Below are 26854 nucleotides of genomic sequence, written 5' to 3' on the forward strand. Positions count from 1 at the left end.
TCCAGCTTGGCTACAATTTCTATGGTCTCTGGGGGGGTGGGGGTGCGGGGAAGCATTTACAGTGAGGCACAGCCTACAACTCAATATCGAGCAGAATCTAGGAAGCCTTTCATTTTCAACTGATTCTTAACTGTGCAATAACGATGGCCCACACACCCAGAATGGGTGAGTAAGTTTGTTTCATTTTGTTTGCAGGAGCAGGCTTCACTATGGGCAATGTGAGACACTTCAAAATGCCTCTATAAGACAAGTGAAGGAATGAGTTACATAGAGGTGGAATCTGTGGTAGTAATGGGAGAACAGCTCAGCACATCATGAACCTTACTTAGTTGCCAGGACATACAGGTCATGGCATCCCAGAGCGACTGCCTTTACTTGCAAGCTCAAGGGTCTTCTCCTTGTAGGGCTGAAGAGATGAAGGTTGGCCATCTTACTACCAATCTTGCCCCTTCAAGCCTTACAGGAGACGGTGCATCTTGCAATGAGACAAAAGAAGGGATAGAGGGAGATGAAATTGGCAGCCACAGCCATTAAAGGTTGTACACGTGGAGGAAAGGTAGTGTCTTGATTTGAGTGACTAGAAAGCACAATGTTTAAACATGGCACCTGTAATATGAATGCTAGAAAATTCACTTCTGCCTCTGCTGACTACAGGACCACTCAAGAGTGGACCGTGGAAGCAGGATGCACAGTTAATGAGATTAGCAGTGGTAAATTGCATGAGAAAAGTCACCAAAGCTAAAGCAATGAATCTCAAAACTTAATACTTAACCATTTGTGTCAAATCATTTGGGGCAGCTAGAGACACAGGAGAAAATTCTGATTTTCTAAGTTGACAAGATGAAAGCAGAGCATGCAAAGGACAATGGGCAACACGGTGCCACAGCAGTTAGAACTGCTGCCTCACAGCACCAGAGACCTTGGTTCAATTCCCACCACAGGCGACGGTGTGTGGAGTTTGCACATTCTCCCAGTGTCTGAGTGGGTTTCCTCCGGGTGCTCCAGTTTCCTCCCACAGTCCAAAAATGTGCAGGTTAGGTGAATTGGCTATGCTAATTGCCCATGGTGTTAGGTGAAGGGGTGAATGTAGGGGAATGGGTCTGGTTGGGTTACATTTCGACAGGCCAGTATGGACTTGTTGGGCCGAAGGACCTGTTTCCACACTACGTAATCTAATCTAACTGGCGAGCTGATTTGCATATTAGTAAAGAAAACATATCAGATTTTCATTGCAATGAATTCTGTTCCTGGTGTGTTGACCTCTATCTAGTTTCCATGTTGCATTTCATTAAAGCAATGGTCAACACCCAAGTTTAAAATACCTAAACCTACCTTTAGGATGAATAATCTCCTTAATGGCAACAATTGAGGACTCATTATGTAGCTAGTATGCTATTATATTTATGAGACTTAACTGGGTTATTTTTAAAGATTAAGAAATTCTTGACAGGTACAAATGCCACATCTTTTAGGACATCCTGATTTGGTGTATTAATGTTAAAATTGCTCTCTGGTTTATTATTTTTATCTGATTACTAGGAAAACTTGTAAAGCAGGCATGTCTCTACACTGCCTATAGCAGAACTCCAATCTCCTTGTAACAAAGGCAATGTAGTTATTATAAATGAAGGTAGAAGGCATTACAGGCTTGGGCTTGTAACTCAAACTCCCATATTCTATTGGGACATTCTCACACACGGCCTGCGATTATGGGAGCATTAATCTGCGTAAAAATCATTGACATCTGATGCTCCTCCCCTCAGATGCTCCTGGATGAATTTCCTGATGATACATGGAGTGTACACTCCAGTAATGTTAAGGACAGAAATGGTCAAAAAAGCTTTTAAACCATGCTCAAGGAGGGGAGAAAATGCTATTTTGTGGAAAACAGCATTAACTCAAACACATTTAAGCTGCATACTATTCACAAGTCAATATTGAAACAGTGGCAAAGTCACTGGCCTTATAACTGGCTCTGCTCACATGGGTTCAAACCTTACAACAGCAGCTGGTGGAATTTAAATTGTTAATAATTCTGGAATATGAAGTAAAACCAGTAATGACAATTTTGACATTTTTATTGATTGGTTTAAAAACCTTACCTAGTTTATACTTGTCAAAGGGTATTCAAATGTAGGTTCATGAATTTCCTTCAGGTTAAATGAAGTGATTGAGCAATGGTCTGACTGCACTATTTGAAGCCTGTCCTTAGCATAACAGCTCATACAGAATCCTACACCAGAGACAGAGACCCTTTGGCCCAAGCAGACTAAAGTGTCCATCAACACTAACTCCAGTTCCCTGCAATTGGCCCATGCCCTTCTAAACCATTCCTATCCATGTATTTGTGCAAATGCCTTTTAATTGTTAATGCACCTACCTCATCCACTTCTGCTGGCAGCTCATTCCATGTGTACTACCCCTCCGTGTAAAGAAAAGTTGCCCCTCAGGTACCCTTTTATTCTTTCCCCTCTAACCTTAAACCGATGCCCTCTAGACCTTTATTCTCCAACCCTGGATAAAGACAGTACATTCACCCTAAGGGCGAGGGGGAAGAATTATCAGGAATGAGCAATGAAGGTCTCCTGCCCAAAATGTCAATTTTCCTGCTCCTCAGGTGCTGGCTGACCTGCTGTGCTTTTCCAACACCACTCTAATCTTGTCAATGAATAAACAACCTGCTTGACTGTTAGCATTATTGCTTTATTACCTTGTAGAAAAATTAGCTCCTGAACAAATGGACTAATGTTTGATGAACATTTTTGTATCCTTGAGTCACCCAGAATTAAGTTTACAACTGCACACCATTAAATATTGCTCTGCATGTTTTATTAAATCACTTTCCAATGAACTTGAAATTTATTTAAAAAAATGTAAATGCTTAAGTGATGAGAAATCATAAGTTTAGACACCAAGGACAGTGAGCTGGCTAACTATATTTTCACAAAGCAAGATTTGTCTACTTGATAAACAATCTGCATTAAAAGTGGGTGAATGCCTATCCATAGAAAATAAATAATTCTTGGAGATTTTGGTCAAACTGGCTGATGAAAAACAGGCATCCTTGAGGATTCACTGCCCTCACTATTTTGGGAAATAGGGCACTTAACCAGATGAGCACCCCTCCCCCCACAAAGTGAGGAGAACTGGATTAACCTCCCTGTTGCACAAATATCCTTGCTGTCAATGATCAGCACAGTCCCTGCCCTGTGTCCCCCATCATTTATTACTTGTGGGCTTACACAATCCTGGGTCTAAGGATGGCATTCCAGCAGTTGCCATCACATATCCAGTGACATTGCTGAACAGAATTGCTGCTACCTCCTAATCTGTACCACTAGAAGCTCTCAGTAGGACAGATATCCTGCTGTCGGAGTCCTGATTCAGGAGAAGGTCCACCAGCAGTTTCTCAATGTCCAATGGGTTCAGTAGGCCTTTCCCAGAGCGAGTATTGGATATCTTTGTCTGATGTACTTCCTAGCAGGTTAGAACAATCCTTTACAAGATTTTTTTCCCCATGCACCAAAAATCATTTATAAGTGAATTCACCTAAATAGTTATTTCTGCCAAATGAAACAATTTGAAAGCCACAGTAGTGAAAGCACTAATTCAAACACCCAGCTTCACTTTATTTCCTATTAAAAGTAGACTATCGTTTAGTGTAGGTGGCAAGCTTAGCAGGCGCTTCCAAAGAGTACACAGTGATGATGATATCAGTATTCTTAAAGACCTCTTGAATTATTTTAGAAACTCTCTCCCACTTCAGTTGGTCCAGTCCACATCCAATCCTGGAGAGCAAACAAAACTGATTTTAGTTCAGAGACTGTAGTGATGCATAATGTTAATATGGCAAAATCTTAAAGCCTAGAATATTTAAATGGCTTAACATCCAAGTACACAACATCGTACTGTCGAACCTCTTCCACCATTCATCATGGCTGATTTGTTGCTTCAACTTGGTTTCCCCACTTGCTGTCATATCCCTTCACTAGCTGAAACAAATCTTAGTTTTAATATATTCAGGTGAGAGCATTCACCACCTTCAGCAGACAAACATTCAAAACTTCATCCTGGACTGAAGAAGTTTCTCTTCAGGAAAAAAAAGTGATACATCCCTTCTCTGTGCCCGTGTTTCAGACTCCCCAGTCAGGGGAAAACAACTTGTGTCTACCTTGTCAGGTTTGTTCAGAATGTCACATTTCAAATGAATGTCAATTTACTTAGCCCAACCCACAAACTTGACCATACCATCTCTAAGGCAAGCATATCCTTCCTCAAACATACAGAACAATGCAGCGCAGAACAGGCCCTTCGGCCCTAGATGTTGCACCGATCTGTGAACTAATCTAAGCTCAGCCCCTATACTATCCCATCATCCATGTACTTATCAAAGGATTGTTTAAATCTCCCTAATGTGGCAGAGTTAACTACATTGGCAGGCAGGGCATTCCAGCCTTACTGAGTAAAGAATCTATCTTAATCTATCACCCCTCAATTTGTCGTTATGCCCCCTCGTATAAGCCATCATCATCCTAGGAAAAAGACTTTCACTGTCTACCCTATCTAGTCCTCTTATGTTTCGATTAAATCCCCCTTAGCTGCCTTCTTTCCAATGAGAACAGACCCAAGTCTCTCAGCCTTTCCTCATAAGACCTTCTCTCCAGACCCGGCAACATCCTGGTAAGTCTCCTCTGCATCTTTTCCAATGCTTCCACATCCTTCCTGTAATGGGATGACCAAAGCTGTACACGATATTCCAAGTGGGGCTGCACTAGTGTTTTGTATACTTGCAGCATGACATCATGGCTCCAGAACTCAATCCCTCTACCAATAAAAAAATTTAACACGCTGTATGCCTTCTTAACAGCACTATCAACCTGGGTGGCAACTTTTAGGGATGTACATAGACTCCAAAATTCCTCTGCACATCCACACTACCAAGAATCTTTCCATTGACCCAATATTCTGCCTTCCTGTTATTCTTCCCAAAGTGAATCACCTCACATTTAGCAGCATTGAACTCCATTTGCCACCTCAGGCTAATTCTGCAGTTTATCCAAGCCCCCCTGCAACATTTTTCCATAGTCCACTACTCCACTGATTTTAGTGTCATCTGCAAACTTACTAACCCATCCACCTATGCCTGTGTCCAAGTCATTTATAAAAATGACTAACAGCACTGGTCCAAAAATCAGATCCTTTTGGCACACCACTAGCAACCAGACTCCAGGATGAATATTTTCCATTTCAGAAAGGTAGTTTCTAATCCAAACTACTAAATCACCCTCAATCCCATAACTCTGCATTGTCTTTAACAGCCTACCATATAGAACCTTATCAAAGGCTTTACTGAAGTCCATGTACACCATGTCAACTGCCCTATCCTCATCTATATGCTTGGTCACCTTCTCAAAAAACTCAATGAGGCTTGAGAGACACTACCTGCCCTTGACAAAACCATGTTGACTATCTGAAATCAAATTGTTGCTTGCTAGAGGATTACAGATCCTCTTTTAATCCTTTCCAGAAATGTTTCCTACAATAGAAGGCTCACTCATCTAATTACCTGGGTCATCTCCACTGCCCTTATTGAACAAGGGCACAACATCTTCAAACCTCCAGTCCTCTGGTACTAAACTTGTAGACAGTGACAACTCAAAAGATAGAGGCCAAAACAGCACTAGTTATGGTTTGATCAAGCTACTACACAATATCAAACTTCCTCAATGTGTACTCTTACAATTTCCTTCCAAATTTCTGGCTGCACTTGTGTTAACTTTGCATTCCTTTTACAATTACACAAAATGTCTCTGAACATTTATAGAAAAGTTTCAGACTGAGTGGCATGGTGGCTCAGTGGTTAGCACTGTTGCCCCAGTGCTAGGGACCTGGATTTGACTCCACCTTTGCAGCATCTGTGCAAACTCCACATTCTCCCACTGTCTGCATGGGTTTCTTCTAGGTGCTCCAGTTTCCTCCCACAGTCTAAAGATGTGCAGGTTAGGTGGATTGGCCTTGCTAAATTGCCTGTAGTGTCTGGGGGATGTGTAGGTTGGGTGGATTAGCCACAGGAAATGCAGATTACAGGGATAAAGTATGGAGGTGGGTCTAGGTGCAATGCTGAGAGTCTGGATTCGATAGGGCAATTGGACTGTTTTCACACTGTTGGGATTCTATGATTTAAAAAGGATATTAGTTATGAGACCAACTATGAGACCAATCTTTGGTGGGCGGCACGGTGGTACAGTGGTTAGCACTGCTGCCTCGCAGCACCAGAGACCCGGGTTCAATTCCCGCCTCAGGCGACTGACTGTGTGGAGTTTGCACGTTCTCCCCGTGTCTGCGTGGGTTTCCTCCGGTTTCCTCCCACCATCCAAAGATGTGCAGGGTCAGGTGAATTGGCCATACTAAATTGCCTGTAGTAAGGGGTAAATGTAGGGGTATGGGTGGGTTTCGCTTCGGCGGGTCGGTGTGGACTTGTTGGGCCGAAGGGCCTGTTTCCACACTGTAATCTAATCTAATCTAATCTAAAGCAGCTGCAATGTGGGCTTCTAAATGGAGGACATTTAATGGATGTTTATGTATAATGCTCCTCCAATAAATCTATCCATTGCTGATAAAATTTAAATTGTTACTTTTGCGTGCTCAGTTACCTTCAATTTCTGATATTTAACTGGAAACTTCCATTGTGAAGGATAATAAGAATATTCCTGCAATTTCTTCATTTCCACAATTCCTTCTTCCTCGGTTTTTAAAGGGCCAATTGCATGGTCTTCTTTGCATTTTTTACATTTCTGGTTAAATCACAACATTCCTTCCTCTTTTCCAGCATTTTGAGAGCTCTTTGCTGGTTTCTAAAACTCGAGGTCATAAGGCTGATGACTTTTTCTAAAATATTTATATTCCTTAAGGCACATTAAATCTTTGGTGCTGAATTTGTTTTGCCAATGAAGTCAGTTTTGTACATCTTGAATAACTTAACTGTTATTGCTCATGTGGGTGCTTAAAGAAAAATAGTCAAGCCCCACTATTCCCTGAGTTGTGACAAAGGTTTTGAAAAGCATGCAGAATTTTGCGATTGGTGGCCTTGTACAACCAGATTGACAAAGTAAGGAGCAAGTTTCAGTATTTAAGAACACAATACTAAACAGATACAACAACAAGTGTTACAGGTAGAGGGAAAGATTAAGAGCTTTCCAATGAGATCTCTAGTGTTTGTGGAGATGATTCATATGCTGATCACAATCCTGCTTCTTCATCTTCATTCTCTGGACCCTTTTTTGTGGGAAGAACAATGTGACTGGTTCAACTAGCTTTGAACAAGCTTTTTTTTTTACTGCAGAGAACTGAGCAAATTCCTTGGCTTGTAGAGATTTAATGGCTTCTAACATTTTCTTCACAACCCTGAAATAATTGTTGACAGGCGGAAGGCTTTCGTCATTGAAAAATGTCATTAGTCCACAAGCCAAATTAGATATTTGCTAACTGAATACAGATTTGTACACAGCTCTTAGCTCCAGCTGGTTTACAGACCACTTAGTACTGCTTGAACCAACAGCTATGTAAATTATAAGAAAGTCTCAGGTCACCGAGCTTCAAAAACTGCAGCAATTCTGTAGGGTTTATTTTTTTAAAAAAAAAGTTATTTTCCTATTTCAATGTATAAATCAAAATAGAAATAATGTGGGTTTTACACGGTTTTGTTAACAGTCTTATTTAAGACCATAAGAAGGGCTGAATAGCCCAATTCTGCTACAGTCTGCTCCACAATTTGATCACTTAATGTTTCTGAAACCCATTGTCCTGCCTTCTCCCTGTAAAGAAGGGTCTATTTACTCAATTTCAACAAACCTTCCTCATATCTATATAACTAGTTTTGTTTAGAAACAAATACAGCACAGGAACAGCCCTTGTGGCAGTCTAAGCCTATGCCAACATATTTGCCCTTCCATACTAAAACGGTCTTCACTTACAGGATCTGTATCCCTCTAATTCCTTCCTATTCATGTATTTGTCCAGCTGCTTCTTGAATGCTGCTATTCCACCCGCTTCCTCCACCTCCTCTGGCAGGGTGTTTTAGGCACTCACCATCCTGTGTGCGAAAAACCTTAAACTGGTCTTAAACCTCACTCCCTCAAACAATACCTTAAACCTGTGCCTCCTAGTAATTGATCTCTCCACCCTGGGGAAAAAGCCTCATACATTCCACTATCCATGCCATTCATAATCTTAGAAATTTCTATCAGGGCACCCCTCAACCTCCTGCATTCCAGTGAAAATAAACCTAACCTATCCAACTTTTCTTCAAGGCTAAAATCCCCCCATACCAGGCAACATCTTCATAAACCTTTTCTGTATCCTCTTCAAAGCATCCCCAGCCTTCTGGAAGTATGGTGACCAAAACTGTATGCAATATTCCAACTGTGGCCTAGCTGAAGTAGCAACATAACTTGCCTATCCTTATTACTCAATGCCTCCTTCCAAAAGCTTAAAATGTTTTAGATTAGATTAGATTCCCTACAGTATGGAAACAGGCCTTTCAGCCCAACTAGTCCACACCAACCCTCCAAAGAGTAACCCACCCAGACCCATTCCCCCTAACTAATGCACCCAACTCTACAGGCAATTTAGCATGACCAATTCACCTAACCTGCACATCTTTGGACTGTGGGAGGAAACCAGAGCATTTGGAGGAAACCTGTGCAGACACAGAATGCCTGTGTGGAGTTTGCACAGTCTCCAGAGGCTGGAATCGAACCCGGGGCCCTGGCACTGAGGCAGCAGTGCTAACCACTAAGCTGACAGAAGCTTCTCCCTACCTTCTCTCAAGGATCTATTAGAGATTCGTTGGTTTCACAATTGATTTTTGTTCCAGAAAACTAGAACAAAAAATATTTTAATGTTCCACATACCTTTACATTTGTACAATTAACAAGACTGAAGTCCATTGTAGTTATTACATTGGAGCTTGTAATAAAACCAATTATTTCTTGCTTAGTGCTCTGTCAAAGGCTTAACTCCTTAAATGTTGGAGTGGGGAGGGGTTGGAACTATAAAGTACTCCCATCTGACCTTCATAAGGTGAACGCTAGGAATAACTGATTTCATGAAGTGACCCAAGACAAGACCATTTCTGCAACTGTTCTCCACACCCCTCATCCCCTAGCATTCTGCTCATCAAAATGTTGTCTCCCCTAGAATATTTATACACTCTTAATCCCTTTGTAACCATATCTCTGAAGTGGGGATTAGATCCAAACTATTTGTCTATTTGTGCCACTAGTTTACCCAACTTAAGAATGGGTTGCACAGATCAAGTTTGTTTCATTTGTAGTATTGACCTTAACGGACAAACCCTGTCCTTTCCAGTCTCACTCTACTCATCTTTATATGAATGGCTACACTGCTGTTGCCTCCACTTTTACCACCAGATTCGTAAATTGCTAATCACCTGACGTCACTCCATTTCACGTCCTTTCCTGCGAATAGCACAATTTCTCACGGCTCGCAGCCCTTTGATTAATAGCTAATTTATTTGCATATTCATGATCAGGTAAATCTTGAGTTTTGGATATTAAATGCACCAGCTAAGGAATTCCTTTTAGCCAATGTGGGACACCAATATGATTTGATGCTGTTGCCATCTACAGCATATCTTCACAAACAGATGCTGAGATCATAGAATCTCTACAGTATGGAAGCAGGCCATTTGGCCATCAAGTCCATTCCAACCCTCCAAAGAGGATCTCACCCAAACCAAGCACTCCCCTATCCTATCCCTGTAACCTTGCATTTCTCATGGCCACTCACCTAACCTGCACATCTTGGTGATTGCAGGAGGAAACTGGAGCACCTGAAAGAAATCCATGCAGACATGGGGAGAAAATGCAATTCCACATGGACAGTTAGAATCCTAGAATCCCCCAGAATGGAAACAGGCCATTTGGCCCAACAAGTCCACACACTCTCTGAAGAGCATCCACCTAGATCCATCCCTGTAACCCTGCATTTCCTGTGGCTAATGCACCTAACCTACACACTTGAAAACTATTGACCATGCTAAATTGTTCCATCCATCTAACCTGTACGTTTCTGGACTGTGGGAAGAAACTAGAGCACCTGATGGAAACCCATGCAGACATGGGGAGAACGTGCAAACTCCACAGTCGCCCAAGGTTGGAATTGACCTCTGGTCCCTGGCGCTGAGAGACAGCAGTTAACCACTGAGCCACCATGCCATACACTGAGTATTTTTAAAGTACACAACACACACTTTCCAATTATGATAAAAAATATGCTGAAAGGAAAGCTGGTTTTAAAAAAAATTAAGCTTCCTGTTATTACCTGGGCATTGAGATCCGCGAGATTCCATGTTTCAGGCAATGTTCCTTCATTGCTTCCAGGCTGCTCTGCAGATTTTCATAAGTTGGCTTTTGATAGGCTGCCTTTTTTGTAATCTGTAAATACACAACCACTTCATTTCCAAACAAGCATTCACAATTTCAAATCAATCATTGTTGCATTTCTGACATGTCACAAGAAATGCAATGATAGAGTATTAATGATGTGGAGATGGCAGAGTTGGACTGGGGTGACCAAGGTCAAAAATCAAACAACACCAGGTTATAGTCCAACAGGTTTGTTTGAAATTGCAAGCATTAAATATTAGAGTTAAAAGACAGGTTAGAGACGAATTAACTGGAAATGCACAGTGCAAGGTCAATAAAGACTTGAAGTTGCATTTAAATAAAAATATCTTTTGGCATTCACAACATTAGAAAATCAGAACAGAAATAAAGCAAGATAAAGATGATGGGACTGTACAGTTTTTCTATGGACAGTTTTATTCTGTTCTGTGAAAGATATGTCAGTGTTTGTACAATGTCATACACCATCTAAAACACATTTATATTTTTGATAATATCCTGTGAATTTATTCAAATGACCACTTCAGACAGTCAAATTAGTCAATTACCAAATAGTAGACATATCTTTGTTTTGTCTTCAACACTGCCACATCCCCAACTTTCTTTTCTGTGAAGAAAATCATTTATTTAAAAAACCTAAATATAGTAGTAAGGTAAATGCATTGCAAAGATGTTACATTAGTTGACTGATAGTACTGTAACAACGTCTGCATCCTATTAATGTAATCTAATGTATTAAGAAAAAAATCAGATTCAGGTCCAGCAGGTTTAACAGCAAAGACAAAAATTAAAATAAAAAAAGTTTCCATGTATACATGCCAAGGGGCTTTTACAATTCCACTGACTTTGTAAATTGCTAAGTGCTAGACAATGAAGGTTCAGACTTGGGGGCCCAGATAGATCAGGATATCTGGAACAGGTCCAAACCAAAGTTGTGGAATGCTTGTATTTATACAGACTAGAAAATAAAAGGGGTGAATGGCATCTCACAGCCATACAACTGCAGGTGAGACCACATCTGGTGACTGAACAGTCAAGGATACCTTAGAAAGGTTGAACATTTTGGAAAGGTGCAGCATAGATTGACCAGCATGATACCTGAACTCAAACAATAAAGGACAAGTTACACAAAACAGGATTAAAATTCCTGCATTTTAGATGGTTAAAGGGCATTTGGATAGAGGCCACCATTCAGCTCAGTCTAGTCTGCAAACTTGGAGGTTTAGTTTCCTCAACATATGTACAGTGAATAGCTGGAGTGAAAACACTGATCCCGTTGGTATCCCATCAGACACTGGGAGCAACTTGCAACATTGTGCACCTTTCTTGGGCTTCAAGGTGGAGTTTGTCAGACAGTGGCAAGTTGCTGATTAAGGGATTCTTTATTAACACATCTTATTTAATCTCACCTCATTAAATGTGTAGATTTCTATCTTACCCAAGATGCTGAAAAAAATACTAGATGGAGAATTCTCGATATGAAAGTCAGAGCAGGATCTGGTACTTCAGCTCATTGCTGGCTGTTAAGAGCTTCCCTGCTGTTCAGCACCAAATAGAATCTTGGGGCATGATCCATGGACAGCTTCCACATGCAAACCCCCTCATCCACAGACACTGGCACTCAATATTTACTAATTCCTTTTGCATGCTTCAACCAACGTGCAGATGTTTTAGAAAGCAGAGACCTGCAGTGCACCAGCAAGAACACTGTCGGACAGGCACCCAGCTCACAGATTAAGCCTGGCCCAATCTCAGGGTTACTGCTTGCTGTCTGTGCTCACTTGGTGGCTACCTGCATTCTCACAGCATCCACGTAGTGCGAATTAGCACAATCAAACAACCAGAGCGCTTGCCTTGCTGGTCACTGGTCCTTAGTCATGGGGAAGACATCTTGCACAGGATGTTATGTCAATCTCACACCTGTCCTACATGTCAGCAACTTTTGTAGCAAACACTAGCCAACAAGCAACCACGTCTTAGTCTTAGGATAGTGGTCCTCACTGAATTCCATGGAGGTACCTGTCAGTTACCCGGGCTACTGAACAGTAATTAAAGGGCAGCCCCTAACAAACTTGGTAATTGTCAGCCAGTCATCTGGTTGGGCCAAACAGAAAGCAGGAGAAGTAGGCCATTCAAACTTGAGTTTGCTCTGCTATTAAAAGTGATCATGGCCAATCTTTTCATTTAGAAGCCTATTCCCACTGTCTTCTGATACCCTTTAGCTATAACTACATTCAAGTCCTCCAAAACATTCAAATGTTTTGTTCTACCACATTGTACCTTCAAAAGGAATTCCAAAGACTCACCACTTTAGGTTAAAGCACATCTCCTCTAAGTGGTCATCCTTTTATCATTAGGCTGAACTCTTGTTTTGGGCTCAGTCATTGGGAACATCTAACCGAACTAGGCATTGTAAATGTAGAAAGAATTCAGTTTCTATGCAATTGCTGTTCATTCTTTTAAATTCCAGTGAAAGTAGTCCAAACCAAGTCTCTTCATACAACTGTCCAAACATTCAAGAAATCAGTTAAGTAAACACAGTCATTGCACTCCTTCCATAGCCAGAACATCCATCCTCCGATAAAGAGGCTAAAACTGCACATAATACTCCATGTGCGGAATCAACAAATGCAAGGCCCTATGCATTTGCAGCAAGACATCCCCATTTCTCATTATGAAGGCTAACAAGTCTCCCTTTCTCCCCCCCCCACCCATTTGCCGCCTTCACTGTCTGCTGCATCTGCATGCTAACTGTCAGTGTCTGGTGTACAAGGACAACACTCTTACCCCTCCCCCAATTTATTGCCCCTTAATCAGGCTGTGTTTGCTTACATTTTTCTGCATTACACTTCATCCATCCTGCATTTAGACACTCACTCAACTTGACCAGATCACACTGAAGTGTTTCCACATTCTCCTCAGCTCACCCTCCCACCCAAATCTGTTGTCTGCAAACCTGAAGATATTACATTTAGCTCTCTCAGCTAAAGCATTTATTATTGTGAATAGCTGAGGCCCATGCACTGATTCCTGTGGTACTGTAGTAGTTATTGCTTGTCAATTGGGGAAAAAAAACTCATTTATTCTGATAATTTCCTGTCTGCCAACCAGTTCTGCATCCATGTCAGTACATGATAGCCAATTCCATGAGCTATAACTTTTTTCTTTTTAAGAAAAGGGACCTTGTCAAGAGCCTTCTTAAAGTCAAGTAAACTGGACATCCACTGGCTTCCCCTTGCCACTAGCAGAGGTGACATTCTTGATAAATTCCAGTAGAATTGACAAGCATGTTTCCCTTCTGCAAATCCACCCTGACTGTCTAATCCAGTCACTATTTTCCAAACGCTCAGCTATTAAATCCTTTGTAACAAGCCTAGCATTTTCCCTACTATCAATGTCAGACTAACCAGTGTTTAATTCAGTTTTTCATTTATCTTTTCTAAAAAAAAAAAAATTGCATTAGCTACCCTCCCATCCTTGCGCCCTCGACCATATGGAAATAGAGACTGGAAGCCACCGACTAAAGAGTGCCACTGTTGCCTTGTATGGTGCTGAAAATCAAATTTTGCAATGTACAAGTGGTTTTAACTAATGAGGCTCTTTAGAGAGCAACAGCATTACACACAGATCCATAAAATGCAAAAAAAGTCAGACCTGGAAACACTCCACTTTCAAAAAAAAAAATCCCTAGTGATCAAGGCATTGCCTCCCTGTGTGCTCAATATCTCCATTCAGTTAGATGGATAAAAACTGCAGATGCTGTAATCAAAAGGTAGACAAGCAGAAGGCCGGAAGAACACAGCAAGACAGGCAGCATAACAGGGTGGAGAAGTCAACGGTGAAGGGTTACACAGTGTTGACTTCTCCACCTCCTAGTATTGCCTGGCTTGCTGCATACTTCCAGCCTCCTGCTTGCACGTCTCAATTCTCCAGATATTGCCACCATTTCATTCATCCCATCACTTTTGGACACAGACCAGTGGAAGAAGAGGAATGGTTTACCACATTTAGACAATGGTGCCCGTAGAACATTACCTTGCATACATCTTGATCAATATCTCTATATACAGCAGCTAGTTTCCAAACATCTATCCATGGTACATTCCTTAGAGACATGTTAGCATGCTGGCACAGTTACACCCAGGGTTACACAGGGACTCAAATAAGCATATGCAGTGCAAAAACTATCAAACTTATACAAACAGGATAAGTTAGTGTGCTGTTATTGTGCCAAAGTGACCAAAAAGGTTATAGTTTTCTTTCTCTCCCACAACACCTCACTCTAGTTCCAGATTCTGCAGCTGGGGTAGAAGGATCTGGCTCAAAGGGTAGCCCATTAGCCAAGGAGGATTCGTCATGCAACTCCAGGGACATTTGGCTGGACAGCCTCGAAATGCAGAAAGGATTCCCAGAGAGAAGTGGTTATATCTCAGTTGCACTTTCTGGGAACCTCTCAAGACTTGGTCGTTGTGGCTAGCCTATGCATATCTACCCTTGAGGCTTCAGGGGCCATGTGTGGTTCTTCCTAGCATTTTCTATTTACTTGTAGGGGGAAAGAGTCATTCTACACACAAGTTCCTTCAAGCTAGTGGTGATAGATTGCAGCCACTGAAGGCAGTTGCTGTGCCACAGATTGATTCACAACATCCTCAGGGAGCGATCTCCATGATTTCGGTCCAACAGCACTGAAGTAATAGTTATAGGCTTCCAAGTCAGGACAGTGAATGGCTTGGAGCAGAACTTACAACTGGGGGATCCATGAATCTGCTGTCCTTTTCCTTTGAAATAAAAACATGTGGGGGTTTGGAAGGTGCGGTCTAAGGATTTTCAGTGAATGTCTGTAGTGGATCTTGTTGATAGTAACAGCAGTGTGCACAAAGCAACTGTGATGCAGGTAGTGAATGTGTTTAGATGTGGTGCCAATCAAGCAGGCTGCTGTGCTCTGGATTATATCAAGCTTTTTGTGCATTCTCGGAGTGGCAATGCTCATCCAGGCACATTCAGTAGTCTATCACATACCAGTCTTGTGTTTTGTATATAGTGGACAACACTGGGGAGTCAAAAAGGGATTTATTCACTGCAGTATTCCTAGCCTCTGACTTGCTCTTGTAGCTAGTATTACTGGCTTATCCAATTCAATTGATGGTCAATGGTAACCACCAAGATATTGATAGTGGGAAGTGCAGTGATGTCAACACCATTGAACATCATTGCCTGGTCTCCTTTGGAGGAAGGGCTACCTGGACTGCACATCCTCCTGTCACTGCCTTCAGTCCCGAGGACCAGTTTCTGGGTAATAGGTTGTAGTGTGTGCATGTCTCCACTAACTTGCACATGGAGACAGTCAGATGATCACATGCTTGAGGTCACTGGGTCTCCATAGCATAGCTTCACTTCTGCAGTCTGTGCAATGAGGGCTATTGCATTCCACATATCTGATACCTGATCCTGCCTGTGCACAGGTTCAAAATCCCCAAAACTAACAGCACAAGGTCCTCTCCTGTTGGACACTGAACACGTCCCTCATCTCCAGCAGCCCTAAAGTGCCAGTGGTCTGGAATGTTTCTCCCTTCACCCTTCACCAGCTGTGAAGCTTTGAGTGAAGTTCTCACCAGTGAATGTTCCTAAACTTTCCAAGCCTGCCACTCCCACTAGGCAGTGCAGAACCCATGCAGAGATAGTAGTATGGAGGTTGGCTAGTGGAAACAAGAGTCAGGGAAGATATTGCACACAAATGGTGACAAAGTGTCAGACCATGAGTCTTGGTGGGAAGTGGGTAGCAGAGAGGGGAAAAAAGCATGACACGCATGCTGGCAGAGTAGAATAGATTGGTGACTGTCTTGTGGTATTGCTTGTCATTCATTTTCACCATGGAGACTGTACTGACTTAATCAGCAATCTAAGCAGGCTAACAGGATCAGGTGTTTATAGTCTTGTCAGTCTGCCAGAAAGTGGTTCTACTGCTACCGACAGCACTCCCTGCAGCTGGAAAGAGAATTGCAACACTATCTTCCTCTTGTGACATCTTCTGACTGAATGGCCATCACTGAATAGAGCAAGTTCAGAATGCCACTGCTTGCCCTGATGCACAGCAGCCTTGTTCTATGGTTTGAGTGTCAAAAGACAGGTATCTTCCGGGTGACAAGTTCTTCTGGCATCAGGGTGCAGTAAAATGGGAATAGAATCAGAGGGATGTCATATGGGCAAGATAGGTAGCTAATGAGGTGAGTTTGGAAAGACAGTGAGGGATTGCTAAGCCTCATGATAAAAAGCTCAACTTCATGTAAATGACACTGAAACCAAAAGTAATGCAGATTCCACCCATTGTCTGAGCTGAATTTAATTTGCTAATCAGATTAGCAATACAGATACAAGACAGAAGTCAAGTTAATATATTCGTTAGTTCATTCATTCAGGGGATGTAAAGTTCTGAAGTAACATGGTGATAGTTCCAAGCCAAGAGGTATCATTTGAGAAGAGCTTGCAGATGGTATTCTATGGATTACTGCCCTTGTCCTTCTAGATAGTAGTGGTGTTTGAATGGTCTTGCTAAGGAGCCTTAATTTCTGCACTACGCATTTTGTAGATTATATTTACTGCTTTTACTGTGTTGGTGAAAGAGGGAGTGAACGTTTGCAGGTATGCTGCGTTGCCCGAGATTGAGAGAATCTTCAAGTGCAGTTATCCAGGCAAGTAGGGATCAGTCAATCACAACCTTGACATGCCTTGATGAACAGGCTTAACTAAGTAGTACTCCAAAAATTAGGGATCACACTTTTAGGACAAAGATAGGAGGAAATTGAGGTTTTTGCAACTTTAAAACACACTGCTTCAGAATGGAGGTGGAGTCAGGGCCATTGAATATTTTTTAAGAGGTGGATGGATTTACCCTTGTATGGAAGGGAATCAAACTTTTAGATAGATGGGAATCTCAAATTCAAAACAAAGCAGATCAGACATTGAACGGTTGTGTGTGCTCGAGAGACTGAATTACCTACATCTGCTCCCAAGTTATAATCAATAAGTTTAGCAACCATAGATTTAGTCCTTTCATCCAAATGAAAATAAAGTAAATAGTTGTAGCCCCATACTTTCAAATAAACAAAAACTGTACACCATACTCCAAACAAGGCCTCAACAATGCTTTGTACAAGCATATCAAAACATTCCTACTTTTATATTATATTTCTCTTGCAATAAATAGATATTCCTTTTACTTTCCTAATCACATTTCTCTAAAGACATCTTACTCTGATTCAGCAGCTCTTCAACAGATTGAAACATCCGCTTGAAAACTACTGCTATCCCTGCTCCCATACGAACGTCTTCACTGATGCAATGCGCCAGTGCGTCCTGCTCAGGACATTTGAACAGGTCACCAGTCACATAATGGATCTCAAAGCTCTGGAATAGCCAAGAAGAGATATTACTCCTTATTACAATACTTGGAACATTTGACATTTCTTTCCCCACACTCCCCAACAGATGCCTTCTTCAGCAATTGAGTAGTTTTCTAATTAAAAAAGCTTTCACGAAGTTCACATTAGTTGTGGCATTCCTGTCCAACCAAAAGGAACAAAAACAAATACGAGCAGACCTCATTTGGATCACTAAACAGCAGTAACAGCTTATATTTACATCCTTCCGTTCACACAGGAAGGATGAGCCAATATGCTTTACAGGAGCACTAAAAATTGGGCAATAAATACAGAAGCAGACCTTTGGACAAGTGACAAAATACTGGGATACAAAAGTTGGTTTTAGAAGGAAAGGGAGGAGGGGTGGGAAAAAAAAAGAGGCACTGCAGCATTTAGGGCTAAGGTAACTCAGCATGGACATCATTGGTGGCATGATCAGGCAATTAGGAAAGGCAACCTTGAGGGAGAGTTTGCTGAATGTATTAGAGATTACTCCAAGAAACAATGTTCAGGAACCAGAGCTGACACTGTTAATGAAGTGGGATTAACGAATGATCTCCTATGAAGGATTCTCTCAGGGATGGCATGGTGGCTCAGTGGTTAGCACTGCTGAGTCAGTACCAGGGACCCAGGTTCAATTCCAGCCTCAAGTGACTGTGTGGAGTTTGCACATTCTCCCAGTGTCAGAGTTTCCGCCGGTTTCCTCCCACAATCCTAAGATGTGCAGGTCAGGTGAATTGACAACACTAAACTGCCCATAGCGATAGATGCATTAGTCAAGGGTAAATATAGGCTAGGGGAATGGGTCTGGGTGGGTTACTCTTTGGAGAATTGGTGTGGACTTGTTGGGCCAAAGGGCCTGTTTCCATACGGTAGGGAATCTAATCAATATGCAAGAATTTCAAATACATTTGCAGGATGAGAAACAAGAGGTTCTGGAGTTAAACAAAGGCCATTACACAGACACATGGACAAACTTCACCTGAGTGGACCAGGCAAGATGACTAAAAAGGGAGGACAATGGATGGGCAGTAGCAGAATTTAAGGAGATCCTCAACTGTTCTCAACTAAAATATATTTTGGAAAAGAAAGATTGTAAGAGGGGGTAAATATCATCCATGGGTATGCATGGAGGTTAAAGTGAATATAAAAACAAAAATCTAAGGCATAGAATATTGCAACCCCAAGTAGCAGGCTGGAAGTTGGGAAATTTCCTGAAGATCAAGAAAGGGTTAACAAAAAAATTCACAAAAAAAAAGCAAAGAAAGAAAGACTAACAAAATAAGAAAGGTAGCAAAAGCTTCTATAAAAGGAAAAAAATAGCTAGTGTAAACATTGGTCCCTTGGAGGACAAGACTGGACACCAACAGTGGGGTACACAAATTACAGTCAATTAAATAATTTGTTCAAATGAAAACTGAAGCATTTCATTACTTCTTACTATTAGAAAGGTAGAAGGGGTTATATTAAGGGAGAAACTTAGAACAATCACGATAAGGGATAAAAGTAGCGTGAAAACTATTGGGATTGAAGGCAGACAAGTGTCCAGGGCCTGAAGGTCTAACCCAGGGCCCTAAAGGGAAGTGGCAAGAGAGAGAGTGAATCCGTTGGTTAGAATATTCTAAAGTTCTGTATTTCGATAAGGATCCAACATTTTGGAAGAAGGTTAATACAATGCCATATTCAAAATAGGAACATAAAAAATAGGGAACAAGAGTCCAGTTAGTTTAACATGTACCATTGGTAAATTATTGGAATTCAGGGTCAGCATCATTTTATAAATGGAATATTGTGCTTTACTAATTTGCTAGAGCTCTTCAAAGATTAACAAAAAGGAATAACGAGGGCAGAGTGGTGGGCATAATCTATATGGACTTCAGTAAGGCATTCTAAAAGGTTCCTCAGGCTGATTAGCAAGGTTAGATCACACAATAGAGGCAGAACTAGCTGTTTGGATACAGAATTGGCTCAAAGGTAGAAGACAAAAGGGTGGTGGTGAAGGGTTACTTTTTTGACTGGAGGCCTGTAACCAGTGCTAAGAGACAAGGATAAATGCTGAGTCCATTACTTTTTGGCATTTATAGGAAAGATTTGGATGCAAATATAGAAGGAATAGTTAGCAAGTTTTGCATATGACACCAAAATTGATAGTGCAGCAGACAGTGAAGGAGGCTATTTCAGTACAATGGAACCTTAATCAGATGGGCCAACAGGCCGAGGAGTGACAGAGTTTAATTTAGATAAATGTAAGGGGTTGCGTTTTGGAAAGGCAAATCAGGCAGGACTTATACACTTATGATAAGGTCCTGGGAAGTGTTGCCAAATAAAGAGGCCTTGGAGTGCAGATTCATAGCTCCTTGACAGTGGAGTCATAGATAGAGAAGATAGTGAAGGCGGCATTTGGTATGCTTTCCTTTGTTGATCAGTACATTAAGTATAGAAGTTGGAAGGTCATGTTGTAGCTATACAGGCATTGTTTAGGCCACTTTTGGAATACTGGTCTTCCTGCTATTGGAAAAATGTTGCGAAACTTGAAAGGGTTCAAAAACATTTACAAAGATGTTGCCAGGGTTGGAGGTTTGAGTTACAGGAAGAGGCTGAATGTTGGGGTGGGTGGGTGGGGGGGGCGGAGAAACTATTTTCCCTGGTGTGTTCAAGGCTGAGGAGTATCTTTGGAGGCTTATAAAATCATGAGGGGCATGGATGGAATAAATCAACAAGGTCTTGTCCCCACAGTGGGGGTGCATATAAGCAATGAGCTGCCAGAGAAGGGTTACACCCAAAATGTCAACTTCATCTCCTAATGCTGCCTGGTTTCCTGTATTCTTCCAGCCGCCTGCCTGTCTACAGAGGAAGTGGTGGAGGCTGGTACAATTACAACATTTAAAAGGCATTTGGATGGGTAAGTGAATAGGAAGGGTTTAACAGGGATATGGGCCAAATGCTGTCAAATGGAACCAAATGGGGCATACTTATTTAGGATATCTGGTTGGTATGAGTTGAACCACAGGGAATGTTTCTTTATTGTATTTCTCTGATTCTATAAAGTTATAACAAGCAAAGGGAATAACCAGAATCCTGTAGATGGAGCACATCTGAACACTCAGAAGGCATTTCATTCAGTGCAGCATAAAAAGTTAATAGACAAGGTAGGGCTGGAGGTGATTTATTGGCTTGAATACAGGATTGGCTGAACAACAAAGCAGATAGATGGGGTAAATTGGTCTTTTTCTCATTCATAGAATCCCTACAGTGTAGAAACAGGCCATTTGGCCAAGTCCACACCAACCCTATGAAGAGTATCATCCAGGCCCATTCCCCAGCCTTATTACTTTATATTTCCCCTGACTAATGCACTTAACCTACCAATCCCTAAACACTGGGTAATTTAGCATGGCCAATTCACCTAACCTGCACATCTTTGGACTGTGAGAGGAAACCCACACAGACAGAGAATGTGCAAACTCCATACAGGCGGACACAGTTGCCCAAGATTGGGATTGAACCTGGGTCCCCAGCACTGAGGCAGCAGTGCTAACCACCTTGTTGCCCATTGGCAAAATGCAACTTTGAGTGTCACAAGGTTTGGTCCTCAGGCTCAACTATTTACAAACAACATTAATGACTTGGACGCAAGGATAGAAAGTACTATAACTAAATTTGCAGATGACAAAAGTTGTCAAGAAGAAATAAATTTACAAATGGATATGGATAGGTTAAATGCATAAGCCAAAATTGGCAGATGACATTTAACATGAGAGAAGTTATCCATTTTAGTCAGAGCAATAGAAAGGCAAATTATCTAAATAGAAAAAACTTCAGAGTGCTTTGGTGAAGAGAGATCTGGCATCCTTGAGCACAAATTATAGAAAACAAGCATGCAGTTAATAAAGGAAAGCAATAAACTTCAATTCCCCCATTTGGCAAGGAACAGAGTATAGAAGTAGGGGTTGCTGCAACTGGAGAAGACTTTAGAGAGACCATACCAGATGTACGGTGTACAATATTGGCCCAAATACCCAAGGGATGTGGTTGCATTAGAAGCAGTGCACGGGACTCATGAAGTTGATTCCAGAGATGAAGGGTTTGTCTTAAGACATATTTAGTAGTTTAGACCTATACTCTGTAGTTTAGAAGAATGAAGAGAGATCTATTTGAGGTACAAGATCCTAAAAGGGATCGACAAGATATATGTGGAAAAGGATACTTGCATATGTGGAGTAATCTAGAATGAGGTCAGTTTTAAGATAGCAATAGATTTAAAACAGATGAGAGATTACTTCTTAGTCATGAATTTGTGGAATTCATTACTTCTATGGTGGATGTTGGGACATGGACTAAATTTATGGAGAAAAAGATTTTTAATTATTAATACGTTGAAGTGTTTAGAGTGTTGGTAAGAAAGTGGAGTCAATGCTGAGGTGAGGTCTGCAGATGCTGGAGATCAGAGCTGAAAATGTGTTGCTGGAAAAGCGCAGGTCAGGCAGCATCCAGGGAACAGGAGAATCGACATTTCGGGCATAAGCCCTTCTTCAGGAAAGGGCTTATGCCCGAAACGTCGATTCTCCTGTTCCCTGGAAGCTGCCTGACCTGCTGCACTTTTCCAGCAACACATTTTCAGTCTTTATTGTATTAAATGGCAGGGCAGGCTCAAGGAGGTGAATTGCCTACTCTTGCTCCTAATTATTATTTTATGATTAAAATGAGGCATTTGCAAGAAACCATAACTGTAGGAACATAGATCTCAGTACTTGAGACAAACAAGTTATGCTCGATTTTTTGGTCTTATTGATAGATGTCAAAGATTCCTGGCCATTCAAGCACAGGAGGATTGCTGCAAGTATCTTGTTAACCATTAGCTTCAGGAGGAGATTAACAAAAGTAGCAAGAGGTTTCAAAAAAAAGTTTTGAAATGGTCTTTTTAATTTAAGCTACAAATGGAGAAATGGGAAATGGTCAGGGCAGGGACCATTTCAGCCATTCTGAATTCTACTGATCGAAGGCCTGGCTGGCTTGTGTGTTAAGGTTAAGGTGACAGGGCAGATTGTTTTACTGGCAAGGTGTATGGTATCCATATCCATATGGAATGACCAAAACATCTATGCTGACAGTGAATAGACTTCAAAGTCATTGGAAGGCATTAGAAGTGGCAAGTTGGTAAATGGTTATACTTTAAACAAAATAGGAAGATGCAAGATAACACATTAGTATTAAAAACAAAACCCTGTTAACCAGGATCACAAGCATCAAGAATTCTCAGATGCTCAAGATTCTGCTATCAGGATCTTTATTAGTAATTTGTAGGGAATATAACTACCGTAGACAGATATACTGTTATTGATAACTGGTCCAGGTTACTTGATTTTAAATGTACATTCATTTAATGACAATGGTGAGTTGAGTTCTCCCATATGCCACCAGTATTTCTCAGGCAATTGAGAGATTTAGGAAACAGAATCCCCAACCTCTGTGCACCAGTCACCTGGAAGATTACTTCACTTGGATAATCAATGTGAGTAAAATTGCCATGGATAGGGATTCGAAGAGGAAGATGGCACTGTCAGATCTAATTACAAGATGTTTTCTTAAAATATTACTGAACTTCAGCCTGTCACAATCTGAGACAAAACACAAAGATACAGGCACCTATTCTCAGGCTTCTGGTAGCTCAAACTCATCTACTCAGTGTATGAGGATTTTAACAAGATATAAAGATTTCTTTAGCTTTGAAAGAATAATCTTCAGGATAGGTTCAAAGGTAAAAGCTAGCTCAAGGATTAGAAATTATCAGGTCTGGTATAGAAAGAGAAAGGATGCCCTTGGGAACTAATAATTACTTATAGCTGGTTCTGAGAGAATAAAGAATCTACTTAAATGGCAGGGTGAAGACTAACGATGGAGGGAGATTTTTGGTTGCATTAGATTTTTAGTTGCATTAAAACATTAACAAGAGAATTTTTCTGTAGTGTTTCCAACAAAAAAAAGGTCTTCACTCAAATGTTCTTTTTAATTTGTTAGAATCTTAAGAAAAAATTGCAATGCAATCCCTTTAGATTAACCACTGGCAGTTCAAAAGTTAAAATTATTAGTTTTACAGGGAACACCACAACAAAAAAAAACATACAATACCTTCCTCAGTGAAGGCCACATACTTACACTTCCCTCTAGTGGTTTGTCCATTTCAGTTCCTTTTGGATTGCCACCTGTTAAGCAGAGCAAAATGAATGTAATCTTAACAACATTCTCCTCCCTCTATTTCCACTTTCTATTCTTCACTAATTTGTTTCTCCACAAACAACCAAAGGTTTAAATATTCATTAAAATTAATCGCTCTAGGACTTCATCTGCCTAGATTTCAAACTGAATATCCGTCTCTACTTCTGTCCCATCCTTTAAATTCTACCTCATTCACTAAGCTATTGCTTGCATGATCACTTCTCTTAAAATCTCGTATGACACTTAATTTTCTCCAGTTCATGTTATGAACTGCCTTGGGATATTTTATATTCAAGACACAAAAAGAGTGCAAACAAAATGCAGATTATTGTATATCAATGTTCTGTCACATTGATGACCTTTCCCCCTCTCGTGGGAACACTTGCTTGAAATCTCTCAGGCAAGCAGACTTGCATTGGCAAATTGTGCCGAGAACCACAAGGTATCCTCTATCTCTGAAACAAGGCACTGGCACAGATGTGGGTCTGGGTGGGATGCTGTTTGGAGGGATGGCGCAGACTCAATAGGCTGAATAGCCTCTGCACCGTTGTGATTCTATATAATATGGAAAGAAGCCCCAAGTGGTACTGCCCCCACCTTTGGAGCAGAAGGCCTGCATTCAAGTCCTACCTCCTCTACAGGTATATAACAACTCTGAAGAGGCTGAGAACATATTTAAGAGCTGGGTTCTTTCCTCTTCATCTTTACTAGTGCTGAGACAGTCATGTAGAGGTAATATCAATTACTGTGGATAGAGATGCCCAGGCTGGCCTGGGACAGTGCTGAGCAGGTGTGGCTTCAAATCCCATAGCAACTGATAAAAGGAGCCCTGATTGTCTCTTGTGGAGCAGTGGATGTACAGGTATCCCTATACCAAGACAGGAGGGTTAAAGTTCTACCTGTTTCAGACTTAAAACATTCCTGAACAGATTGACAAGAAAATATCTAGATTTGACACTACGATAAGGGCCAGAAGATCAAGGTTCATGTCCTGTGTAATAACATCGCTAAGCAGACCAATGTCTAGAAACAAAATGAATCATCGAAGTAAAACACATGCAAAGGAGCCCTTTAGCCTATCGTGTCCACACCAGTCTGCAAACATTTATTTCAATTAATTCCACTTACAGCACTTGACCCATAGCTTTGTATGCTATTTCAAGATTGGATACTATTTTTCAACATTTCAAAACATTTACAAATATTTTTTAAAAAGCTTACATTTATAATTTTTCATAATCATTACTGTCAATGAAGTACCTCAGTTACATAGTTACTGGTCACAATGTAGAGATGCAGTAGAAAGATACCCCAGAGCCAAACCTTAAGTGTACCAACGTATCCTTCAGCTTTTGAAAAAAAAAAGAATAAATAAATGAAGAATTACAGACTTCTATAGCTGGGGGGGGGGGGGGGGGGGGCTTCAAATGCAACAGTAGTATTCCTTCCTTTAGGATTCAGCTCCCAACAGCTACAAGGATGTGTCACAGTATTTCACATCAGATTGTGTAAAAAATACAGCTCAAGTTACAAATCCCAAGGTAGCAAGTTAACTACACAGTATAACTTTTGAATAGGTGCAGACAATTTTCTAGCCCACCTGTTCAGAACTGCTATGAGACCCCTCTGGAAAAGGTGGGATTTGAACCCAGATCTCTTGGCTCAGAGATAGGGACACTATTACTGTGCCATAAGACACCCCCACCCTATCTGAACTTGTACAAAAATGAACCTTTTTTCTAATCAACCTGTTCAGGAGATATTATTACACACCTCTGGAACAGGTGGGACTTGAACCTGGGTCTTCTGGTCCAGGGATAGGGACACTATCACTGCACCCATTTAGTCTGGAAGATGAAAATAACGTTCGCCAATTCAAAAGGGTAGCGTTTGTGACAATTCGATTAGTAACACTTTGTTTGGGATAAGTCACATTACCGTGGTCTGGAGAAACAAATCTGACGGAGAAATTCAAAATCAGGACAGAGTTTCCGTGTCTGGGTTAAGAAGGTGGCCACTGGTTTAAACACATCCAAAAGCAGGCGGCTGGCCGTTCATGGCGTGAGTTTAGTGTCGGTGGATATTTAATGTTCTTACCAGGGTTGAAGAGGTCGGTTACCCTAACAACGGGGCCTACTCCGGCAGGAGGCGGCCTGCAGCCTGTGCCCCCTCACGCTGTCTCCACGTCCTGGGCTCGGCTTCGGCCCCGGCCTGACTCTCCCCGGTACAGGCAAGCTCCCGAGCCCAGGTCACAGGCTTATGGCTGTACACGGTAATATTTCCTTGTTCTGCATGTACTTTTTTTTTCCTTCTGAAAGTCAGCAACACCTCTTTCTCTCTCTTTTAAATCAAGATTGAAAAGGGAAATGGAAAAGCCTGAAAGCCCTGTGGTTCCTCATGTAACCTCCACTGTTGATCTGTTTAGAGGAAAGATAGCCACTTAAAGTTTACACGTGGAACATGGGCTTTCCAATTTCAGATGTTCACTATATTGCAATAACAGATAGATGACAGAACGTTTTCTCTTTGCCCTGCAGGAAGAAAATCTCTTGCCCTCATTCGTCTTGAATTTTCTGTCTCAGCATCATTGTTACTATCGTTATATTACTATTACTATCACTTATTTATTATCAGGGTGAAACAAGATGTGAGCAATTGTAATTGAGCAGAAATTTAACTCGTGGTATCTGGAATGCACTACCTGAGAATGTGTTGTAAGTAGGTTCAATTGACATCCCAAAAGGAATAAGATAGTTGATGGAAATCTTTCAGAGTTACAGGGTGAAGGCAGGA

At 41.3% G+C, this 26854-nt stretch overlaps 1 protein-coding gene and 1 long non-coding RNA gene across 3 annotated transcripts in view; one reads left to right on the plus strand and one right to left on the minus strand.

Annotated features, from left to right (window-relative positions):
- On the minus strand, positions 1-26303 carry LOC122563277 (ADP-ribose glycohydrolase OARD1-like). Of its 2 annotated transcripts, none has more exons than XM_043716963.2 (6): positions 26159-26303; positions 24002-24048; positions 17678-17831; positions 10976-11034; positions 10345-10457; positions 1-3788 (listed from the first exon to the last, which is right to left on the minus strand). In XM_043716963.2, exons 2-6 carry the CDS (start codon positions 24023-24025, stop codon positions 3650-3652), a joined length of 489 nt encoding a protein of 162 aa, XP_043572898.2. In that variant the 5' UTR covers positions 24026-24048; positions 26159-26303; the 3' UTR covers positions 1-3649. The 2 variants fall into 2 exon arrangements, with proteins under 2 accessions (XP_043572898.2, XP_043572899.2); XM_043716964.2 differs by lacking the exon at positions 26159-26303 and adding an exon at positions 26000-26131.
- LOC148145141 (uncharacterized) overlaps positions 26210-26854 on the plus strand; it is a 42121-nt gene continuing 41476 nt past the window's right edge. The window contains exon 1 of the long non-coding RNA XR_015750951.1: positions 26210-26333. This is a non-coding gene — a long non-coding RNA (uncharacterized LOC148145141). The remainder of the gene's footprint in view (positions 26334-26854) is intronic.

This window comes from Chiloscyllium plagiosum, unplaced genomic scaffold (genome assembly GCF_037043375.1).
Source record: "Chiloscyllium plagiosum isolate Xiang-an unplaced genomic scaffold, Cpla_swu_hap1 HiC_scaffold_26, whole genome shotgun sequence".
Lineage (NCBI taxonomy): Eukaryota > Metazoa > Chordata > Chondrichthyes > Orectolobiformes > Hemiscylliidae > Chiloscyllium > Chiloscyllium plagiosum.

Coding starts and splice junctions, on each gene's coding strand:
- LOC122563277 (XM_043716963.2), bottom strand. CDS start 24,025: ATGGACAAACCACTAGAGGGAAGT. Junction 17,832..24,001: donor ACAAACCACTAGAGGGAAGT/GTAAGTATGTGG, acceptor TGGCTATTCCAG/AGCTTTGAGATCCATTATGT. Junction 10,458..10,975: donor AAAGATATGTCTACTATTTG/GTAATTGACTAA, acceptor GTGTATTTACAG/ATTACAAAAAAGGCAGCCTA.